We start from the raw sequence: 24768 nt of genomic DNA, 5'->3' as shown, positions 1-24768 counted from the left end.
AGGCTGCCCAGGGAAGTGGTTGAGTCACCATCCCTGGAAGTATTTAAAAGCCGTGTAGATGAGGCGCTTAGGGACATGGTTTAGTGGGCATGGTGTTGTTGGGTTGATGGTTGGACTCGATGATCTTGGAGGTCTCTTCCAACCTTAATGATTCTATGATTCTATGATTGTTTTATGCTAACAGGTAAAATACTGAGATCTTAAGCTTCAAATACTACTTGTGGTATTAAAGAAGTCATTATTTAACAGCATTTTTGAGAGATAAATTATGTTTCTTTAGCTGTGGTAATATTCAAACAGCTAACTGTAGGAGAGCAAATGACTATGCAATGTTAAAAAAATGAAAAGCTTAAAGCAGAGCAATTGAAACAAGAAACATTTCCCACTTTAAAAAGAAATACAGTGGGAAGGGCCATGGGTCCAGAAAACAAAGTCACACTATGCTTTAAACAGAAATCTCACAGATTGTGTTGCAAAAATATTACAGTAAAGATGGGCAAAGATACAAATGGTTAGAATCAACAAAAACCTGTGATTACAGGAAAGCATATATGCTGAAAATAGTCCTACAAGCTGTCTGGTGAGACATGAAATGCTTACATCATTATAACCAATTATGAAGAATCCTTTTAAAGTGTTCTCTAATATAAGATGTGTTATTCTATACATAAGCAACTTAAATATGGCAATCTTACACCCGAATTGCACATCGGTTTCACAGCATGCATACAGAAGAATGAAGGTAACATTATTTTGTTCAATGTTTCACTACAGAATGGAAGTTGATTTTAGTGTTCTTTCTTCATACAAATAAGTTTACTTCTGAAATAACCAACATAAAAAAGTTATACAGCAATATTAAAGGTAAATGAGTTCCCCCAGCTACAAACAATACATTCAATAAACATAGAAAAGAACTTGACATATTGACTACACAGTCAATGTGTGTATCAGTTATAAACCAACTGTGACAGTGAACTAAGGTTTTGCATGACTATATGTTTATCCTAAAAAGTGTTACTCAATTGTTTAAAATCAAGATATATGGAAAGAAATCATGATTTCACAAGACATATCTTTGTCAATAAAAACACAAGATGCTAAGAAGCTGTCAACTGGATCAAGACTGCTTTTTGGTTTTGTGAGTGGTCAGCTCCAGATGCTTTTTAAAAAAAGGTAGGAAAAAACCTCAAAGTGAGCTTGGACACCCTAGTTAAAATTATCTCCTAACTCCAAACAATTAGGTACTGACATTAAATCTGAAGCACACACGTTTAGAGGCTTTCAGAAATGTTTTGCTAGCACTTGCTATTGTAAGTCTGATACTCCCATTACCTGTACCAACACTTAATACTTCTCTGAAATTTGCCATCTTTCCAGCTTTCATGTTCTCATGTGGAAAGGCACTTTTGTCTCATCATGCATCCTATCATTGGATCTTAATTTACCACTTTTCAACTTCATGAAGTGGTTTTATTCTTAAACTACAATATAGGAAGAAAATTCCAATACATATTTCCCTATATCACTCAGCATTTGAGCACAATTCAAAGACATATTTTTACTAAAGAATCTGACACTCTTCAGTACCCTCAGAGGTCTTTCACTTAATCATTCTTGGTTTTCCTCAAAATCATCTTTAACTCCTACAGTGCCTTTTTTGACATAAGTGGACTAGAACTGGACATAGTATTCCAGTAAAAGCTGATGGTGGGGATGTCCCCCCTCTGCTTTAAAACCCAAGCTGATGGAATATTGGGGGGTGGATTTGAACAAAACTGGACACTGAGCCACAAACTCCGTAATATCTAACAGAAATCCCATGAAACAGCTATTGAAAAGAAAAGATGGGAAAACAGTAATCAGAAAATACTTTGAAGTTATGACTGGAAATAGAAAGTCATACCCAGTAACTACAAAAGTATTTAATTCAAAATACTCAGTTTGATGCTTTTGCACCTTTAATGCTATCTGATTGCCCAAGTAGGAAATAAAAGACCTCAGCATTCCCAAAAATAAGAACACAATTTCTTTTTTAATTCAAATTCTTTTTTCCAGAAAAAAAACATAGATATTTTTAATACACTAAAACTTCAAAAGTAGGGCGTAAATCTAAGACCACTCTGATTTTGAATATGGCTGATGACACTAATAGGCATACAAATTTATTTTTTAAAGAATGAGCTCTCACTTCTCCATCTAGTCCTAGTAATTGAATTAAATGCAAAACAGGTGAATGAATGACAGGGAAAAAGAATGCACACAGAAAGATTCATTGGCTGTGGAATTTTTTTTAATGTTGACCACGCTGACAATATTTATAAGATGCCTTCTATGGAACAGGAGTAAGAAAAAGATGAGAATGCACACTCCAGTAGTCCACACCATATTCTTATTTACTACACACAGATATTCACTCTGAGTTTGATACCATAATTTTGGTCTTTTTAAGCCAGCATAACTAGTGCCACCACCAATAAAAACAGACTCAACCTTGCTCTATCTCCTCCTTTGGGCTGGCACAAGCATTTGCACATCAAGCTGGATGACAGAACAGATGCAAGTTAAACTGAGCCTGATTTAAAAAGAAAAGCTCCTTCTAATCAAAATCAGTTCTCTATTGATTATTCATCTTAAGATCACAGCCAATAGTGATGATTCATCAATTCGGACTTTTTTTTGAGACACCTATTCCTGCCACACAAAACAAACCCCAATCTCATCAAAACAAAGAAATGCAAAACCCAAATATCCCAAAGCTTAGTGTTTAGAATACTCAGATATAACATGAGAAGCCCAAAATACATGCTCTTGCTCTAAAGCTGTAATTACATACAGTAAAATACTACTTCTCTCCATTGCATAATAGCATGTGACTTTCAGACATACATATGGGATGCAGAAAGATCGGCAGATCAGAGGTTCACACCAGTCTCTCAAAACTCAAGCAAGCACCACATCTAGCCACCTACTGACTGTCCACATATGTGTGTACTTCTCTCTCTCTCTGCCAAAAAGCTCCCAGAACGGGGTGGGGGAGGGGCGGGGGAGTTAAATATCAAAACATTTGACAGGAAGCTGATTTCCCTGTTAACTCTGAATCAGTATCTGCATGCCCATTGATTTCCTAAAGTCTTTACGGGGATGTGAATTTAGGGTCTGTCTTTCCCCCTAATGTATGTTACCCTTAATTCTCCCTTAACAAGCTTCTCTCTGAAGCTTACAATAGTCCAGGTCACTAATATATTTATGATAGAAGTAGCTGAATAAGAACATCAACTCGGTATTTTATAACACCAATTTAGGAGGAATATAAATTATGCTTAGAATTCTGAATGAAATATTGAGAACACAGACAAAAGTCTGCCAGATAGCTTTTTACCTTCGAGAGATATAGATATTCATCCACTGAAAAAAAGGATCCTAGGGGCATCGTTCTTCATTATCCTAAAAATAACAGACTTGTAGAAAAAAAAAAAAACCCACAGCATTTTTACTATTGTAAGAACTAACTAATTTGAAAACCATTGCAAAGAGACATACTGGCAGCACCACTGATGTCATTTTAATGGAAGAATGTACTATTTCATCTCTCAAAGAAAACAGAGTAAATTTAATGGACTATGAAAACAGTGTCAATTAAATGTCTTTTAAAAGGGTACAGTTTTTGCTTTGTCAGGCAATCAATCTAAGAAAATTGCAAAAAGCGATTTAATCCTGCAGTCACAATGCAAGTTTTCAGTTTCCAAGCTGAGAATTTCCTTGTTTTCTACTACCAACTTGGTTTGGACTTAAAACATAAAAGCAAGCCCAATTAATTGGATTGATAAAATTAATTTTTTTGAAGGGGGGGGGGGAAGAATCTTTCTACAATTATGATAGAAGTTCTTAATATATTCTCCAACAACCCAGAACTGCCATGCTTGACAGATTCATTGTTGCTAATTTAATTATATTTACATTTTCTGTTTATTAACTTGGAAGAACTTTTCTCAAACACACCAGGAGTTTCTGCCATCAGAGGCTAATTTACCTGAGAAATGTTGATCTTTTATTTATTTGTTTTCCTCCCATGTGCTCCCAGCAATTAAGTTATATGCAGTGGACCAGGTTGTTGAAAATAAATTGAAGAAATTTATTATAGAGGTTTAGTAAAAGTTACTCAAAAAACTTAAATGGAATTTCCTCTCACTGTTACCAAAGTATTAAGTGACTATCCTGATTATGCCAGAAAGATAATCTTAAGGTTTTAAAATAAACATTTTACAAAACAGTAGACATCCATGTGTATGCACATGTGTAAGTATTCATGCACACACTCTGCTACAGCTTCTGTCTCCCGACTACAGATTTATTTTTTTTTTAATTGGGGTGGGGTTTGGGGTAGGGGGGTTCACAAAGAGGTATCAGGGTAAAACAAGAAAAGTGCCCTTGGAGGAAACAAAGATACACTAAAATTATGATCATTTGTGAGCAGACTTAAAAAGTTATCTTACAATAAAAACAACATTAAAACTAAATAGGTTGGGAATAAATGGCCAAATCAAACCATTTTTATTTGAATCGCCTTACAATATGGGCAGATGTCGATAGACCTAGAAACAGGAGTTATCAGAGAGATAAGCTAGGATCATGACTTAAAAGTGGCATTCTGTAAGAATTTGAATGACAACAAACTGTAGACCGAGACCAAAGTAGATACAATCAGACTAGCTAGAGTCTACATATGATTTTACAGGTCATAAAACTGCACCTGTAACGATGCAGCTGCTTTGCAACTGTAGAAAACAACAATCAAATTGTACTTCAAAAAATCAGAAACAAAAAGGCTCAAATTATGTGGAGTTTCAATTTGGATGAAAACAGAAATCAGGATATTCCATTGCTTTGACACAGGAATCACATTCTAAGCTCAGTATTACAAGAGATATTCTAATATGCTGTCATTTTCCATGGGATATTTAGTTTTTTTATTTGGCCATGGAATTCCATAAGCCAAAGGCTCTGCAAAGAAACTTGCAGTGTGAAGGCTGTAGCAGGTTCTCTGAGCCCTTTAAACACTCAGTAAAGCAGTGGACCCAGGTCTGTAAAAAAACAGGCACGGCTGCTTAGGTCATAGTGTGAGACTGCTATTCCCAATTAGCAAATTTAAAAGAGGTAGGAAAATTATTAGATTTTTGCCTCCAAAAGGACAGGCAGGGAGCAACTTAACAGGTGGAGGAAGCTGGTCTCCTACCAGACAGAGAAGGACACCGTTCCCCAGCATGAAGGCATTCTGTAAAGTTGGTCCATCATCTCTTACTAAAATAAAAGATTGAGTCTGAAATTTCACATCAGAGTGGCTGTGCCGTAGATGGCAGAAGGCCCGATCTATTCAGAGAGGAAAGAACAATAGCTTCTTTTAACAAATAAGGCAAATTAGACATACATGGAAGCAAGCCTCCCTAATTTGGGAAGAATTTTTCTTTCTGTAAGATGAAGAATAAGCAGATTTTTCTTTCCAAGAATCCAGGAAAGAAAGAATCTTTTTTTCATAGAATCTAGTTCCTTAAGAACCAGTTTAAACACCTAAATACAAAGATAAACTTTTAACGTTTAGGTGTTTTCCTAAGATAACTAGGAATAAATAAGAGGAAATGATGTTTCAGATTTGTAAAGGGCAATTCCATGGCAAAAAAATATTACTAAATAAAAAAAAAAAAGTGACCTATCAACAACTTTTATTGCAAATGCCAGACAGAAGAAATTACACATAAAATGCCTTCGTCTTCAATGTAAGAATGTGTTTTGAAGAAAAATATACAAGAGATCGATTTCCCCATTGTATTCTAAGATCAGTCTAATTTTTTCTAATCAATGCAGTATTCTTCTAAAAAATACTTAACTGGAAATAGGTAACTGCAAGCGAATTCACAGGTATAAATACTCATTTATTATGATTTTTTTCTAATATGACTTACATATTAGAATACGTCAGCAGAATAAAAATACTACACAGTTCCACAGTTCCATCTTTGTCTAGTCTATGAAATAGTAGTTTACTTGCATTTTAATTTTGCGTTTTAGTGACCTCTGGTGGTTACATTCAAACAAAGTGCTGTTCACTGATTACCTGAGTGAAAACTTTAAAAAAAAAAATTTTTTTAAATGGGAAACCATTAATTCTTAAAAAAACAACAAATTAAAGGCTTTTGGCATACAGTATGTGAAAGTTTACTTTAACCTGTAAAATGAGGATGAGGCTTCTTTGCTTTCCTAAATTTTTTCTGGTTCTTCAGGGCTTAATGTTACTACTATCTAACAAATATTTTAAACAACAACAACAAAAAGGTTAATGGTGCAGATTCAACCTCAAAGATAGAGGAACTATCCTTAAATAAATGTATAACTGGGTAAAAGACAGTAGGGGGTAGAAATGAAGAGCCAGATTTTAACATGTAATGGTCAGCAGTGGTGTCCTGCACGAGTCTCTATTAGGTCCTCTGGTACTTTAAAATTACAAAAGAAATCACAAATAACTGGATGAGTGCATAATGAGGTAACAAAGAACTACAAAGGGGCTGTGACTGAGTGATAAAAATTGGAAAAAAAACTTGGTGTACATAGCATGGTACACATGGGGGCAAAAATAATTCCAGAATCGCATCTTCATGAGCTCTGAACTGACTTTTCACTCTTGGGAACAAAATTTTGGGGCTATAGGCGATAGTTCTACAGAGAGATCACCTCTGTCTAACAGGGGTCAAAAAAGCAAACAGTATTAGAAGTTACCAGGAATGGAGGAGAAATCAAAACAGAGAAACAACTACCAATAGATATATCACTCGTATATCTTCAGTCTGTAAGACTTGGATCACAGAAAGTCATTTTAGATTATGTTGTTCTGACTAGCTACAGCTTGGTTTTGACATTTCCTAAATCACAACAGCCACCAAGAAACTTCAGCTGGAGCATCAGCTGGCTCATCTAAGAGGACAAATTACAGTATTATGTTTTAATACAGTATATAATGCTCATTTAAAGGTTTGGTTTTATTTGGGTTTTTTTCTTTTTAAAGCATCACACAACATACAACAGCTGACAGTCCACAAGAATGTTCAACAAATTCACAGGTTCATCTAGTTTCTTTGGGGGGAGCAGAGGGGAACATGACTCTCTAGGTCAGAAATTCCTAAATTACTCCTTCCTACTTTTCCTACAAATGAACTATCAAGTTTTGTGTACTGCCTACAGTCATTTGATTTTAGATTACATATGCAAAAATAAATTTGAAGACATGAAAATATTAGTATTCAAATTTTTTCCGCATTCTAATTTTGTATAAGGATTCTAAAATATTTTTAAAGTTCAGAGATACTACTTCGGGAGAAAAAACTTGTAATCAATGTCATTACAGCAAGCACAGTAGATGCCTTTTGAACAGTATTATAACTCAGATTTGTTAATTTAAAAAATAAATCCTTATTTTCCCAATTAATGTGTATAAAAATTAATTTTAAGTCACATAAGAATGGGGCCAGAAAGTGATAATGAAAATTAATTTTCCTTTTTAGTCCTTCATTTTAAATGTCACTGGTCTAAGACTTAACTTGTTTTTTGAAGTATATGCATATTTCTAAATGCTAAATTCCATTTTTGAATGATTTCATGTTCATATGAAAAAAACTGGAAACGTTTTGAACAAAGTAATATTATAGCTCAATGTAAAACTACTTCAATCCATTGCTTTTACATACACAAAGCAGACTCGGATATGTATTTTCTATGATGTAAACTGGGAAGCTAGGGAAACTATTGATGAATATATTAGTGCTAAACACCTAAACAAACACGTAAAGCCAAAAGTTATATGGATATCTCAAAATTACTTTTGAGTGTTTTCACTGGAACTTTTGAAAGTTAAGTATCAGAAAAATCTGCTACATACAACAGTGCACTTGAATTCCATGTCACAATTTAATTGACATGCAGCTGTCAGTATTGAAAGACTTTGACCAAACTTCAATGACTGTAACCATAAGGACTCTTTCCTTATTTAAAAAGGACTTTAAAAAAAGTCAGCTATTAACCAATAACTACATGTTCCTACATGCCAGATCTGCACAGTATGGAGGCATATTTGCTATGTGTGTTTAGCAGTTGTTTCTCACATTCAAACACCCATTACATTCAAATCCTGACTTCACTTCATGAAGTAGAAATAATGTCACATTCACACTTTAAACAGATATTAAATAGCAGATTCTGTCAAGTTTACACAATTTGTGTGAATGTGTCACATGCAAAAAAGGACAATAAGATCACTTTGTCTAATCAGTCTTCTGTTTAAGTCAACTACTGAGCATGCAAAATGAAAAAAGGATTAAAAAAAATTTTTCTTCTCCAAAGAAAATGACTTGCCCTTCATTACATACATTCTTCAAGAACTGTGAGGAATCTCAAAGTAGTGCCATCTCAATACTTTTTTGAAAAAAGGATTTCTAAGAATTAATTGTACAATTTTTATACTAATTACAATAATTACATTTCAGGATAACCAAATATGTCAACACTTTCTTCTTGTTACACACACACACACGCACAAAAGTATGAGTGTGACTACTTAATTTTCTGAAAAACAGAGAAAAAGGCTAGAGTTTTATTATTGGTGGGTAGTTCTGCCACAGGTTAGTAAAGATCAGAACCACAACTACATAGAATAAACTCAGAAGTTTATACATTTAATTAATTGAACTAATTATATCCCCCTTTACACATATGACAAAAAAATAAAGCAGGGTTCAGGAAAAAAAAAAAGCTGTGAGAGTTTCTGATATAAATTGTAAAAGCATTAACAAACCCCCCCCCCCCAAAAAAAAGTAAAGTTACCTCAGAAACAGGCACATTTTCTCCAAGTTCAGATGCGTGTAATGCCAGTAAACCAATCACTCGAGCAACTTTGGCACGTCTGCATATCAAATAAATTTTTTGTAGGTGCAGAAAAACTATTTCAAAAATATCACAAAAACAGTTTGTCTTGTTTATATTTTACAGATTGCTAAGGGCAGGAAATATTTGAAGTGCTATTTACAGCTTATTTCTATTTTCTTTGTATCATCAAATTATTTCAGTATTTCAGCTCAATTTAGCAATAAATTCATGCACAAAGACATTTCTTTCCTTTAGCACTGAAGAATGAACATTCATTAGTTTGTTATAGTCTCACTAATCAGTCATGCTTACGTTCAGTTTTCTTGTAACACAGAAAACCCCTATAGATCATTTTAAACTTTTCAGTATAGCTGACAAAACAGAAATTAGATCTGTATCAGCAAACCAGTTTTAAATGTTTCATTAAAGAAAAAATCAGAATAATAAAATCAGCATTTATGAAACAAACAGCAGAGGGCACTATCACATTGAAATATTTCTGACAGGCCTTTTAAAAAAAGCTACCATTATAGTTATTTTACTACTATTATGGTATGGGTTGGTTTATTCAGTGATTTTAAGTAACGCTATTTGATACACTAAATTATATAACTTCTAGATAAAATTTTAGAGATTTTCTATAATCTTTGGCCCTGTGAAATAGCAATATATTAATTCAATGCTGAAAAAATTCAATGTTATATACACCATCATACTGCCAGTCAGTTACCACAGCAGCCTGACAGGCTAAAACACTCCTCAAATACCCTGTTAAGGGGTATCTTTAATAAAATTCAGTGATAATTCTGCATTTGAAAAAATGAATTTAAAATAATTGTTACTTACATATCCCAGTTGGCGGCTGCACGCAGCTGCTGTATCAATACAGGAAACTATAGTTTAAAGATTATAAAGAAACATTAGTGATTTTCAGTGATCTGATATGTCCCAATGACAAACAAAAAAATCAACATACCAGTAATTTCATAAAAATGTATTTCTATAACATTTGCAGTATTGTATTATCATAGACAAATACTGTAGATATTGTCCAAATGTTGATACAAAAAAAGGCTGAGAGTAAAAATACAATTTCTTTCTATATTCTTCCCTTAAACTAAACTGCTAAACAGTATCAGTGTGTTAAAAAAAAAATTCAAACTTTTTTTTCATTATGAATAACACTATGCAGAGGAAAAACACTCTGATACTTTCATCTACAAACACAGAGATCATCATATAGTATTACCCAACAAGTACTTAATAAATGAAATTTAATTTGTGAGAATGGACAAAAATAGTTGGCAAATACTAGAATAATGAATGGACTGTTAACACAAAATCAGCCACTTAAGAACCAAACTGCATAATTACTAACTCATTTCTAAAATGTTCTGTTAATTGCCAATTCAGTTATCGGATTATTGTCCCAAAAAAAATTCTCCAATGATAATGGAATACAACTTCCAGCAATTCTGTTTCCTGTTTTCACAAGAATTCTGTGGCATAAGACCTACCATTGCTTCCAACCCGAATGTTCTTCATTGAGTTTTTCTGGCAGTGCAATTTTGCCCTTAATATCTCTATCTCCAATGATGATGTGTCAGAATATGACTTAGGTGCATGAGTATAAATGTAGGAGAACAAGGTAGTTTACTTTTTAAGAAATAAACTGAAAACTTCACATCTCAGGACAGCCTCTGTGATGCTTTTACATAATGGGAAAAATAAGTCTATTTCTCTCTGCACATGCAATACTCCAAGCAATATGTTAAACCACCACAGAGGATACTAGTAAAATTGTTTGTCTGGTAGAAAATGGTTCTCGAAAGGTTAAATCACCATTTAGGTATAAACTAAAACAGACTCTTCAGAGAGCATGCTCATTTTTTGAAGCAGTGTTTAATGCAAGTTTTACTGTATGTTCTTTAGAAAGTTTTTCTTGCTATTCTTTACAGACACATGGCCAAATAAAATTGATTTAACAATTCAAATGTGAACTTCTTTCAGTCTTCTCTGTCACTGGTTTACAAAGACTAACATTTCATCATATGTTATTTCACACTCTCCATCAAGGTTAGTTTTTACCCCAACCTTTTTATTAATACAACAAATCTATATGTAAACATATCTGGAATCTAAGAGAAAGAATTAGTTTCCCTCAGCTCTTAAAAAAAAAAAACTGACATGGAATTTAGTACTTTTTTTTCATTATTTTGTACGTAATTTGCCATATTATTTTTGTCAGTACACCAATGATTTCTTGAAATGTAACTAAAAGCAGCTGATTTTTGCTACAATGGCAAGTATGTAAACCATGTTGATTCCTTCAAAGCTTTATTATTTACCAGCTGAGAGCTAATTAGCCTGCTTGCAACTTCCTTGTGGACAGCCACAGTAGACAGATAGTACAGTAAATTCAGTTTAGAACGTGCTGCTCCTGTACTCTTCTCGGTGGAATCAAGCAGTGAACATACTCGTTGCAAGAAGTCATTCCAGTCCATGTCTTTCATAGATGATAACTTCTCAGCTAACCATAAGAAGCAAACAAATAGTTAAAGATAATGGAACTTTGATGTTGCTTTAACACACTACAAAGTAACATCAACATAAATAAATAGGTTCCAAAGTTTGAATCTAATTACAAGTTTAGTACTTAAAATATTAAACAAACATGCTACAGTTCATCTCTGAAGATTACAGAAATCAAAAAAGTAGTAAGAAGAGAAACAAAGCATAGAAATATAGCAATAAAAGCCTCAAAACATTTTTGAAAGTGCAACTCTAAGTCCTTGGACTTCATTTAGGTAAACATTTATTGGCATTATATTTAGGAAAGGTAGTAGTTGTTGTCGTTAAACATTACTAATTCTTAATAAGAAAGTGCAGTTTCTTATTATTCTTTTCCTTATCAGTCTCAATGGATAACTTCATTCTAGCAGCCATACATTCCCTCAGTTTTGGTTAGTTATTTATTAATAACTTATCTGCCATCCTGATATGCCCCAGTACAGAATATTTAAGAGCATGTCTTCTGTCTTTTACTCCAATTTTACACTTAAGTTACAACACTTACTAGTGAAGGCAATTATAATTTACATTAGTAAAGGTGAAAAGAGGTTTGGATTTGAGGTATTTATCTTAATTTTTCCATACTGTCTTTAATCATTATTGACAAGCAGGATCAAATTCAGTATTTTCAAAAACAATCAGAAAGTTGTCCACAAAAAAAGTTACAACCCTGAAAGTGTTACAACCACAAAAACCACTGTCCCGTAGTAAATAAATACAAACAACAACAGTTAAACATTTCAGAACATTATTGTGATAATTTAGCTACTTAAATGCATATGAAATAAAATACCACCCCCTTAGGCACTTAAATCTGATCATTTTTCTCTAGGATGTTAGTAAAAGAAAATACTTTTAATTTGGCTACAATCTTGATTGGGAGACTGGGGGACGTTGTGTTCCTTTCCAACTATAAAATTTCTTCAACAAATTAACTCTCCAAAATACATACTTTATAGAAAGAAAAAAGGAACTTTTACATCTAGGAAGAGGTGCTATGTGAATTCTAGAAGGACTACATATCTGGCTGACATCCCTCTTCAAGCACAGTAAAGTGTAATAATACTTCCTTAAATAGACTAGAGGAAATTTTCCAGGGGAAGAAACATTACAGGCATGACAATGAGCAGCCTTTTGTTTTCAGAAATAACAGCAGCCTTTCTAGACATTAAAAGCAACAACAAAAAAACCCTCAAACTCCAAACAACTCCACACTATCTTTTGAGACATGATTCCCATAACATTTCATGATTAAAGGTGGGACTGGCAAGGCTGCCTAGTATTACGGCTGATCAACACTGCACATTTTAAGATCCTGTTTTCATCTGCTTCTCTATCCTTATCAAATTTTAATCTATTTGGTTGCATATTTCAGATATATCTCAGTTGTTTACAAAAAATAACACAGGGAAAAAATATGCTGTTTTTCCCACACTAAAACAGTGTTGACTATCTTATTTTAAAAGCTTTTGAGCATAGGCTTGTAACTCAAGAAGGCAGAAAAGAAAGGAAGGGCATATAACTGTTAGCACTTGAAAAGTCTACCCAAAATTGGTCTAGCTAAAAACATTACATATGCAACTTCAGTTTCAGAAAAGTTATGAGTTCTCCAACCGTGACAGCTCACCATCCACAAAGGGAGTGTAAAGGTCTTGTGATAGCGAGTTGCACCACCATATGCGGAACTTAAAATTTAACAACTTCAGCAGATCCATACCTGAATATGTTGGTATATGTAAAGTTTTCAAGTCAAATCTAACTGGCACTTGCTTCATTATCTGCAAAAATAAACAAACACATTATAGTTGTAATGAAAACACAAAGATGCAAAAGTTGTACAGGATGGGTGTATGAAGCGCTGCTCATTACTGAGGCATTTTCCATTGTTTTCTGGTATGTGTTTCTTCCAAGCAGGTATTTGAGATTTAACTCTATGTTTTTAATATAATTACATTGTTAGTATTTCCATTTAAGTGATTTTTTTTTTTTTTTAATACAAAATGATAGGATTTTTTCAGTTTACATTTTTATCTTGCTTGTACATGGAAAAATACTTGCATTTGGGTTTCAAAAGCTACAAAAAAGGAACTATGCAGCTGAGAGCTCATGAAATGTTTCAGCAATTCACTGCCTTTATACACACACTAGATCATTCTAGAATATAAAAAGTAATATTATCACCAACTAATCATTCGTAAGGTATGGGGTTTTCTCCCCACAACACATTGCTTTCTGGTACATCGTGAAATTGGATGACTGCTCAGTGACTAAGCATTTGAGTGTGATTTTCAGTAACTAATGAACGAAGCCTAGGTGTAACTAGAGAGTTATTTTCTAAAAAAGGTCTTCAATTCCACAGATCTGCAGAACACAAGGAAATTTTACAATATAAGCTGACATTTCAGCTTTTTAAAAAAAAATCAGCATCTAGTAAATCCCTTTGCAGAAGATTAAATTGCAAGCTCTTCAGCTTTACCAGGTGTCAGTATCATCCTTTAGTCTGAAGATCGCCAAGTATGCAATGACTCTGATTACATGTCCCTGGAATTTACTGGGCTATTTTGCATTAATTCTGAGTCTGGCATTGCATGGTAAGGAAATTAGTCTCCATGTGCACATTAGTATGTGCACTTCCCCCTAAATCTTACCTCTTATACTTGTAATAAGAAGAGAAGCAGTGAAGGGCTAAGGCTTTGTGTCAGAGTCCTGAGACAGAACTGAGAATTTACAGAGATGGCATTCAAATGCATCATTACCTTTGAAATTCTCCACTGGCAACAATGTCCCCCACCTCAAACACATTAAAACAGTATTGTTGGGTAGTCACTGTATCTAGTTGTATAAGGTTTTTAAGAGTGTTAGGAATTCCATTAAAACAAACAAAAAAAAATTATCATACTAAAGCAATACAGCAACTAAAAGCTGCAAGACATTCTTAACGAGCTAGATGCTCATTTCCAATGAAAAACATTACATACCCTGCATCTGCCACTTACTGAGTAAAGTTGCTAGAATGACTTCATTTTTTTTCAGAGAAATAAAAGGAAGACTAAAGGGGCTCTTGCCTATCACTCCATCTACCAATGCTACACATGTGCCCATACATGCACATTACATTGTCATTGCAGTGCAGAGCTCTGATTCTTTTTTGGTCTTCGCTTTGCTGTCGAACAAGTGTCAGTCTCTGCTCAAGAGACTCATCGCAAACTGTTATCACATTAGAATCTATATGACAGAAATTGGATGCACATTTCTTGTAACTTCGGGTGTTCTTTTCCAGAGAAAAGTTCATATTTATTAGAAATATTATCATGTCTGAAGTTTAGTTATTCTGTAAAGGTATAACTCCTGATCTAGAAGGCTTCATAGATGGCCTTGTTTTGAGTATACCAAAACACACTCAGTTTTGTGTTCATTTAAGTAACAGATATCAAAGCAAGTTATCAGAAAACAAATACACAAAAGCACTGAACACCGCATTTAGTAGTTTCTATTTCTTGTAAGACATTACTTAATATTAGTATTCAATCCCAAAACAACTCAGTTCTCCAAATTAGCAACACAATAGGATTATAAAAGACTGCCAAAAAATTGCATGAAAGCTTGCCAGATGACTGGGTGGAACTGCTTTAAAATGAGAATTATAAAATACAGGAAAGGAGTTTCACCCTGATTAAAGATTTATCTGCAAAAATAGCTTCACGCACAAGTTCCTGAATCTTATACTTTGTTTTACTATACCTTTGGATTGTCAATGATTGGTGTTATGATAAGATCAGATTCAGTGTAAATGAGCTCTTTCAATGTTGACTCCATATCCTGCTGACTTGAGCACATATTTTTGGCCTAGAACAAGAACAAAGTTTTTTAAAAAACTGTTTTGCACAAAACACGAAAGTTTATCTTTATTCCCAAAATATTTCATTTCAACTTTATACCACACAGTTTGGCCATATAAACAACATATGCTAAATTACTTTTTATTATGTAGTAGCAGATAGGGCCAACTAAAAATTATGATAAAGAAACACGTTGGAAGAAAAAGTACCAGGTCCAAAAAACTTGCAACCTAAGTTTAAAAAAGTAGACAGAGAAGAAAAGATAGCATCATCCCTTTTATACACTGGGAAAAAGAGGAGACTAAGCATCTTACTTAACTCTTACATCTGAAGTTCTGCAAATATTTTTTTTTAAATAACTTGCACACTATAGGAACTGCTTTCCTGTTATAATTATGGAAGGATGGAGAAGAAAGTTGACTTTGCCACAGACTCCAGGCTAAAATTCTAACTATAAAGATACCACCATACCTTAGTATTATTTTTCTGCTCACCTTTTTCAAGCATGAATCTCTTTGTGGAGAATTTTGGATTGGGGCAGTAGTAGCATCACTTACTTCTACTGCAGTGCTAGTTCTAGGAGTGGGACGAGAACTTAAACAAGAAAAAAAGAAAAAAACCAACAAAGGGTTGGAAACAGATTAAGTTTCACTGCAAGCTACTTTTTTTGTTGTTCTTTTGAAACTTTCATGCCATATAGTAAACTCTCAAAGTTGATAAACACAAATGATGCTATGCCTGCTCCACCAACTAAACATGAACTTCCTGTCTTTAAATATGTCCTGACAAGGTTAGGATTTGTTTGTCAGTTAGAAATGGGGAGGACTGGGTGGTTTCTTTTTTTTTTTTGTTAAATGAATGTAATTTGATTATCACCCATAATTTGATTATATCACCCATAGTCAGTTCTCCAAACTGGATGCTAAATCATGATTATGTTAATTCCTAATAACAAACAACAGATGAAGAGAATTAACTTGACAAAAAATTGCAGTTTATTTCATGTTATTCTCTTCCGACTGCCAACTCTTGGCTAGGTAATGGAATTAAAACCTGCCTGATTCTCGTGTATGAATGTAAACTGGGCTTACTTTTCAGTTTTTCTTTTTAAAAAAATCTTGTTTGCTAATTAGAAAACTAAGAAAGGAAAGAGCAGAACACTGCAAATTTGCAATTTTCATAGAGCTGCTAGTGAACTTATTTTTTGTAGTATACATTAATTTAAATCAAAATGTTTAAAATCAACTTTAGAATTATTAAAATTGCCAGGCCAGGAAACTAATTTAATCCACAACTTCAAATGAATGTGTTTTCTTGATTAGCAGAAAGTAATACACACATTTAGCTGCAAATCAGTTTTATTTATTAGAAAAAAGCAACTAAATTAAAAATACAAACGCCAAACAAAATTAAAGATAGTCATAAAAATCAATGATCAAATGACTAACACAGTTGTTCTCATCCTTATCTTTATTTTGTTAAAAAGGCATCTTTTATCTATTTTCAAAAGAAACAAATTTAAAAGGCACAATGAAGGGGTGCCAAAATATTCTCTACTAGCTAGACAAAACTATATAAAATTCCCTAATTCCTATGGTAAAAAATATATCAGGGTCTGCTTGGAAGTTTAAGCAGTCTTATTTCCTAAACCAAGAAAAGTATGATTTCTAGCTAGGAAGCTGAACAAATTATTCTAGGTCCCCACATGCTTCAAAACATTTAGATTTGTTAAACATATTTTTTTCCAAACCTAATTTGCTTTCATATGTGTTTGAGAGCAGAAAATCTTTCCTACTTTTCCTGTTCTGAGCCAGTTTCTCAGTTTAAAACAAGAAAAGTGATCATTGAATTGAGCTAGTTGAAATTAATAAGATCTATTCCCTTTGCGCATGTAGAAGAAGATACTGCTGTCAAAAGCTGATTAACCACTTCAGCAGCTAAGTAAATTCTTGTGCCAAGTGCCAGGTCGACCGCTTCCTTCCACTTTAATGTTTTAAAACTTTAGCAGGTAACACATGTTGCTTTGAGAAATTAAATCATTCAAGCAAAGAGAATTTCAGAAGAGAATAAATTAAAAAAAAATACCCTCTGTATTACATTTCAATTTTCTTATTAAAATAAATGTACTTATAATAAATAAAATATATTGTTCTTAAAAATACATTTTTTTTCTACTCTCATTCCTGACATAATTTGGATTACATGCTGTTATACCAAGCGTTTGTAATACCATTACAGCCTTTCTTTGCAGCAGATTCCTAAAGCAAACAGCAAATGCCATTTTAAATTACTAATATCACGGTTTTAGCTGTGATAGTAGAAGTTGTACGTGAGATGAGAAGTAATACTTTATTAAAACCAACTGAAATAACTGGAAAAGTAGACACACTATCATAAACAATAGCACTATTTCAGGTTACGCAAGAAGTTTGAAAGAGTATTTAAACCGGAATATTTCTGCTTCATGAGGACAAGAACAAGATCTATTTTACTAGATAATCTTCTTGGCTTGAAAGCTAGTACAAATTTTCAGAATCAGGCCTCAACTAAAACAAATCACCGTTAAACCAATCTATTTTTTATTTAATACCTACATAGTACTTACTAGATTGTTACCAATAGCTGGTGATGAAAAGCTGCAGGCAGAATTTATTAGTGGATCATAAGCTGAATGCTTATTCTTGTGTATTTAAAGTAAGAATATTCAAAGCATATTCTTGATATATATCAAGTAAGAAGGAAATAAAGTTCTAAAGAAATTCTTCTGTTTAGACAGACGGCTAAGAAATCAAAAGCCTACTTACAAAAGCGTAATAAAGCCATAAAAGCATTGCTTTAACCGCACACACTGCTTTAGCAGCTCTTCAAAGGTGTCTTAATATTAATTAAATGGGTGATAGAAAATTCAAAAGGAGACACACTAACAAAATATTACAAACAGAACAATAAAATGTCTGAAGAGACTGGGGGGGGGGGGGGGGGACGGGACCCAAAACATAAGGAGTTTCAAGGGTTTTCTAATTGTTCTTTAGGTTTCCATACCTGAGAAGAAATATTGATTCATTTGATCCACCATCAGCTGCACTTTTTGGGCGCAATTCAGTCTGAGTTTCTACTGAAAAGAGAACATGAACTTGCATTCAGAAGTCAAAAATAAATAAAATATAGGGAATAAGCATGTTAGTAAGACTGACAAAATTCACAGGACACAAAATAATTCAAAATAACGTAATGAATAATATTACCTATTTTGAAAGAATTGCTTGGTAGCTTATTATTTGCTCTTGAGGATGACAGGTTATCTAGATTTTTATGAATATCCACTGGCTCTTTGGCACTCCAAGACACGGATGACTCTGTGTCTTCACTGCTGTTTAATAAAAGATATTAATTATACAGATTAAAAAAAAAAAAGAGGGATCATATCGATTATTTGTTGCGATTATTAGCATATGATTTAGCTGTCATTCTCTAGAACCACATAACTATTGTAATATGTGCTACATATACTTTTCATATTAGTAATTGCTATGATGAAAAATAAGTTTACAGCAAATGACTTGGAGAATATTAAAAATTCTCTAGCTTCCTCAGTAGAACTTGCATGAAAGAAACTAGAAAAGCTAAATTATTACCCCATAATACCAGAGCTATAAAGAAATATTAAAAGCTTTAGAGACCATTCAATCTTCACAGAAAGAAGTCAAAACAAACATACACTTCTACTAATGAAGTCCATAACCTAGATTTAGATCAATAAAAACCTACCATTTTTTTCCTTAATGATTTACATGTCACACTTAATTGCAAGCTTATTGATTTTGATTGTTTGGGGTTTTTTAATATACCCTTCTATTATTCACATGGAACTGGGTCATATAACCTTCCTGAAGGGTCTCCAGGGTACAAATACTAATCAAACCCACACTGTGAAGAAAATAGATACATGGGCCTCACAGTTGGAAAAGAAAAAGTACTGAGCTTCTTTTGCATTTCAAGCTCATGTCCTATGTTTGTCATATTTGACAATTAGTGCATACCTCAGCGGATATTTCAGAGGCATTAGAAAACCCTCAAGAGTAAATTCAAATAGCCTAATATTTTGTAGGAGATTAAGATTCTTCTGATTCTCTGAGAATTCCTGAAAGATGAGCACTGTGGTAGAGGCTGACATAAGTCTTGCTAAAACCTTAAATAAATTCTTGGTATAATATAATTGCTAAATAAATTTGTGGTATAAACTTTAAATCTTGATTTCTTATCTGCCTTGGTGGTGAAAGCAGTAATAAAATTAAAAGACAAAGAGCTGTATCTCAAACTAGAACAACTGTTAGTAACAAAAATACTGCAGCACTTGTATCAGAAATAGGTATTAAACAACACAAGAGAATTTTAAAATAGACAGAACACAAAAACATTCAGCATTCTAAAAGAAAACTATTTTCACATTAGTTCCCTAGATTGGAACCTAAAGTATCTTTCAAATATTTAGAACAAAAGAACATAAAAATCAACACTAAATATCTTAATTCAAAATTAAAAACAAAAAATAGCATGGTAACAAATTTTGAAGAAACCTAACTTTTTAATACATAGAACCTATTATTCACAAAAGGTTTAGGGTTTTTTGCATATATAGCAGTGTAGGGTATTACAAATTTAGAAAAAAACCCACTGGATTAATGCTTTATGTCATAAGCAAAGAATATGGGTCAGCCACATTTGCAAGGATATAAAGCTGAACCACAAATCTAAGATGATGTAGTGATAGGTTTTGTGATGCTCTAAGCCTAATGCATAAAAACAAACAAAAAAATCTCAGTAGAGATAAAATTGACCCATATTTATAAGATTCTACAAAAGCTTTCAAAAAAAAAAGTCAAATTACTGTGCATCACTGTTATATAAACAAATATATGCAGAACGTTTGTAAAAAGCAGAACCTGTAAATAGAAGCACTTGAGAAGATAAATATTGGGCAGCAATCAATAAAACCAATAAAATCAATAAACCTGCCCCTCTACTCCTCTGGTGAGAGACCCCACCTGGAGTACTGCGTCCAGCTCTGGAGCCCTCAGCATAAGAAAGACATGGACCTGTTGGAGCGGGTCCAGAAGAGGGCCACGAAAATTATCAGAGGGATGGAACACCTCTCCTATGAAGAAAGGCTGAGAGAGTTGGGGTTGTTCAGCCTAGAGAAAAGAAGGCTTTGGGGAGACCTTATGGCAGCCTATCAGTACTTAAAGGGGGCTTGTAAAAAGGATGGCGGCAAACTTTTTAGCAGGGCCTGTTGCGACAGGACAAGGGGGAATGGCTTTAAACTAAAGGGGGGTAGATTTAGACTAGATGTAAGGAAGAAATTTTACGCTGAGGGTGGTGAAACACTGGCACAGGTTGCCCAGAGAGGTGGTGGATGCCCCATCCCTGGAAACATTCAAGGTCAGGTTGGACGGGGCTCTGAGCAACCTGATCTAGTTGAAGATGTCCCTGTCCACGGCAGGGGGGTTGGACTAGATGACCTTTAGAGGTCCCTTCCAACCCAAACTATTCTATGATTCTATGATATAAAAATGAAAGCAGTTAGTTATGAAGTAAATTTTAACACATTCCATAGCCAGGAGGCAGTCTGTTAAAAGCGAACAGATAGCGTAATACACTAATAGGATAATTCCTAAGCATCCAAAACTGTTCACTGAATGGTGTAAAACTTCATTCATCAATTAGTTAACAACATGAAAATCCTAAGCAAAATTTAAAAGTGGGAAAATTTACAGAAAACCGTAACAAAAATTTATAAATATTTGTTTGCTTAGATTTACTATACAAGAAGTCTTCCTTGAACATTTGGTACCTTGAGCTTGTGCCCTGGTTGTCTGCAGAATCACCACCACAACGGCTAAGGGACCCTTTCCAGAATGGATGCTGCAAGAGGTCTGTCCAATTCAGCCTTTTGAAAAGCAACAAACAAACTGAAAAAGCACTGGCAAAGTACAGCTCCACAGAGAGATACCAGACTAGGTTTTGAACCCAGTGACACTACAGAGCAATTAATCCTTTTGTTTGCTTTTATTTGGTCAACAAATAAGTTTTCTTACAGGACAAACTTTTTGCCTCAAATCAGAATGGATAATCCATGCAACACAGAGGTATGAGACTAAGAATGAAGGAAACTGCATAGCCAATCCCAACATTTAAATTATCTGAGCTACCCTATAACTGATAATCTTATGTTATTTAAAAATATAACTGTATCAGCTATAAATCAAAGCCTCGTAAAGTAGATTGCTCTGGAAAAGCAAAGCCATCCAATTTTAAAACTGCCCATCATTTCTGTTACAAAGTTATTTATGTATTTTTGTAGCTGGTGCTAAAAAGTTATACTTAATCAAAACATTAATTCTGTATATCTTCATATAAGAAGCAGCACAATTTGTTCTTTTATGAGGGATTAAATAATTTTTGCATTCTTTGTGCTCTACAAATTACTATACATACAGTATCATAGCAACTATTTTTTCCAGAGGTGAAAAAGACGATGTAAACAACTGTCATGGATTCAACAGTTTACCTTTTCTGAGGATCCTTTTGAAGCAAGCCATCAAGCAAACTAATGAACTCAGAAGAAGGTTTGTAAAAAGCAGAACCTGTAAATAGAAGCACTTGAGAAGATAAGTATTGGGCAGCAAAAACAACCATCACACAATGTAGATCAAATCATTATCTACAGATCATGCTAAAAAAGTTTTATTTAATAGTAATTTCATCTGAAAAAAATCTGAATGTATGAAGAATCCTAAATATACACTCTTTGCATTTCAAAGGATCCTCAAAAAAACCAACCCACCAACCACAACAACATAACAAAACAAAAACACCCCAACAAACCAAACAAACCACCAATGCTTGGTCTCCAAACTAATTAAAATTTTTTATGTGTTAAAAAAAGCACCCTCCAATTATCATATAGCTATTAGCAAGAAATAAAGTGGAGTTGAAATCTGCTTAAATTGAAATTAAATTTCCCCCAACCATGATAATTTTAAGAGGACCATTGTTGCACCCTATTATACAAAAGAGGTTGCCAAAATTCTTATTTAACTGAGAAAGACTCTACTTCTGAGAGCTCAGAACTATGAAATGAACTTTACCCACTTTGAAAACAAAATCTCTCTTAGAATTGAAATAAGTTTTAATTCTACAGGCCATTTTCACTACATTACTATGGACAGAAAAGAGCCACTAATATTTAAGTGTCTCCGTGAATACCACTGATGCCCAGAATGACTGAGATCAAAAGTTCCATCCCAGAAGGTAGATTTACTTTTAATTCTTAACACTAAATGATATGCGCCTCTGTCAAAAGGTTAATAAGCATTCATCATTAACAAGGAAAAAGTTCTTATCAAAGGAAGGCAATGCTAACATTAACTTCGGACAGCTAACTAATTCCTGCAATCAACCTCAGTAGAAATACTGCAAAACAAAACTTTAACTTTGTAAGTATTACTCTGATTTGATTCATTAAACAATAACAGAATGTTACCCTCTGGTCTAGGTGGCAATGGATCTTCATATAAAATCTTTTCAATTAATTCAGAAAAGCTGTCTGAGAAGAATGGTGGTCTTCCTACAAACAAATAGAAGTGTATTTCACAGATTAGGCAGACTTCAAAATGGCTGTCAGGTGCAATGATCTATGACGAGCTCATTTTCCTAAGGAAACATCCAAAGAAATGTCAGGCTGAACACCCTCAGCCTGAATTCTATGTATCAAGTTCCCTTGTCAATTTAAATACAAAACCTTGGATTAAATTCTTCTACCATGAACAGCAAAAGAGACCAAGGACAGAACAGGTACCAAAGATGGCTCGATGGAGGTCACCACAATAGCCCTGTATGAATCAGCAATGAGACAACAACAGGAGAAGGTCTAGGCAGAACTATGTAACTATGTTGATTCAACAGATCAGCGTATTTTTTAAGACTTCAGAAGGTTGCATTGTAATTCTCTTTTGTGATGAAATTTTCCTTCCAGCTGCAGCCAATGCTAACAGGTACTTTATCTGCAGGAAACCCAATGACTCTAGTTTTATTTTAGTGAAACAGTTTTCTCTTTCAAAGGCCAAACTAATGCACCCAGAGTTTAATATTGAGGAGACTAAAAACATTACACTATCAGAATTCGAGGACTGCTATAATTTTAAACCAGAGTATTTAAGCAATACAGGTTGGTTAATATCATATTATTTAGATCACAGTCAAAAGGATAATTTAACACTATTACTTCACTTGATTATTTGATAAACTCCCTTTTTTTTTTTTTTTTGAAGTAGTTAGTGTATTCTTCAAGAAATCTTTAAAACCTGTCGAAGTTTTTCTATGTCTTAACTTCACTAGAAAGTTAGCAAGAATTTACTCTGGGACCACGACCTATGTTTCCATTATCACAGATATTAAATAGATACACAAACTTACAACCTGAGAACATTTCATAAAGCAAACATCCCAAGGACCACAGATCACTGGCTTTGGAGAAGTCTTCTCCCTTTATTGCTTCTGGAGCTGCGTATAACAGAGAGCCTACAAAATACAGTATGTATAATACACTCTGATTATTCATTCAGCATTTATCCTGTTCAACACCTAAAACTTTATCTCCACACTTCAGTGAGTTAGGGATTATCTTCACTTAGTATAAGAAAACTGAGATATCAAATATAAGTTGTTTCAAAGGAACTTCCCTCCTATACTTTTACTGAATTATGTAGGATTATATATGTTATTTTGTTGTTTATTTCACTTCTATGAACCAAGCTGGCCTGTGCTACACTTTTCTAGCACAGTGATTAATGCAAAGTATGTTTTGATATACCTTGACAGCTTCCAGAGACAAGCAAATTAAGCAGAATGGTAAACCAACATAATTCTCATGTGAGTAACAGAAATAATTATGTTACATCAGGTTGGTTGGTTTTTTAAAAAAAAGCTATCCCAAGACATAAACCTTCATGAAATTAGAGAACTCTGTTACAAAAAAAAGACAGATAGCCAACTGGATCACTGATCTAAACTAGTTATAGCTATTTTCACACTAAAACACTATGAAAACATCACATATCAAATTATAGCAGCTTATTCACAAACCCCTTTCGTTTTCATATAGAAAAAGAAATATACAGTTCCTACTTCTACAGTAGTTCCCATCTAAACACTAACTTAGTTCTCAAAAATCTCTAAAAAATTACACAAACTCAGCAAAAATGTCAATTCCATAGTCCTTTAAAAAACTTATTTTGGATTCTTTTGTTCTTGGGTTTTATTTTTTTAAGTGATAAAAGGTCATTAACCATACACATCAAAACAGGCCTGTTGCCTGTTCTGAAAGGCAACAGGAAAGAGATTAGATTTGTATTTCTTCCTGAGTAAAGATCTGGTCTTGGTCTTAGTA

At 33.7% G+C, this 24768-nt stretch overlaps 1 protein-coding gene across 1 annotated transcript in view; it reads right to left on the bottom strand.

The window, feature by feature from the left end:
• ULK4 (unc-51 like kinase 4) overlaps positions 1-24768 on the bottom strand; it is a 247806-nt gene that overhangs the window by 215283 nt on the left and 7755 nt on the right. Inside the window, 12 exon segments of the mRNA XM_009321252.1 lie at positions 8869-8947; positions 9757-9803; positions 11259-11440; positions 13199-13259; positions 15223-15327; positions 15815-15914; positions 18363-18435; positions 18566-18687; positions 21172-21267; positions 21889-21964; positions 22864-22947; positions 23799-23900. Coding sequence (XP_009319527.1) covers positions 8869-8947; positions 9757-9803; positions 11259-11440; positions 13199-13259; positions 15223-15327; positions 15815-15914; positions 18363-18435; positions 18566-18687; positions 21172-21267; positions 21889-21964; positions 22864-22947; positions 23799-23900 — 1127 coding nt within the window.

The sequence above is a fragment of the Pygoscelis adeliae genome, unplaced genomic scaffold, assembly GCF_000699105.1.
Source record: "Pygoscelis adeliae isolate BGI_AS28 unplaced genomic scaffold, ASM69910v1 Scaffold280, whole genome shotgun sequence".
NCBI classification, from domain to species: Eukaryota; Metazoa; Chordata; class Aves; order Sphenisciformes; family Spheniscidae; genus Pygoscelis; species Pygoscelis adeliae.
The sequence above is the reverse complement of the archived record's forward strand: the minus strand, read 5'-3'. Positions and strand labels throughout refer to the sequence as shown.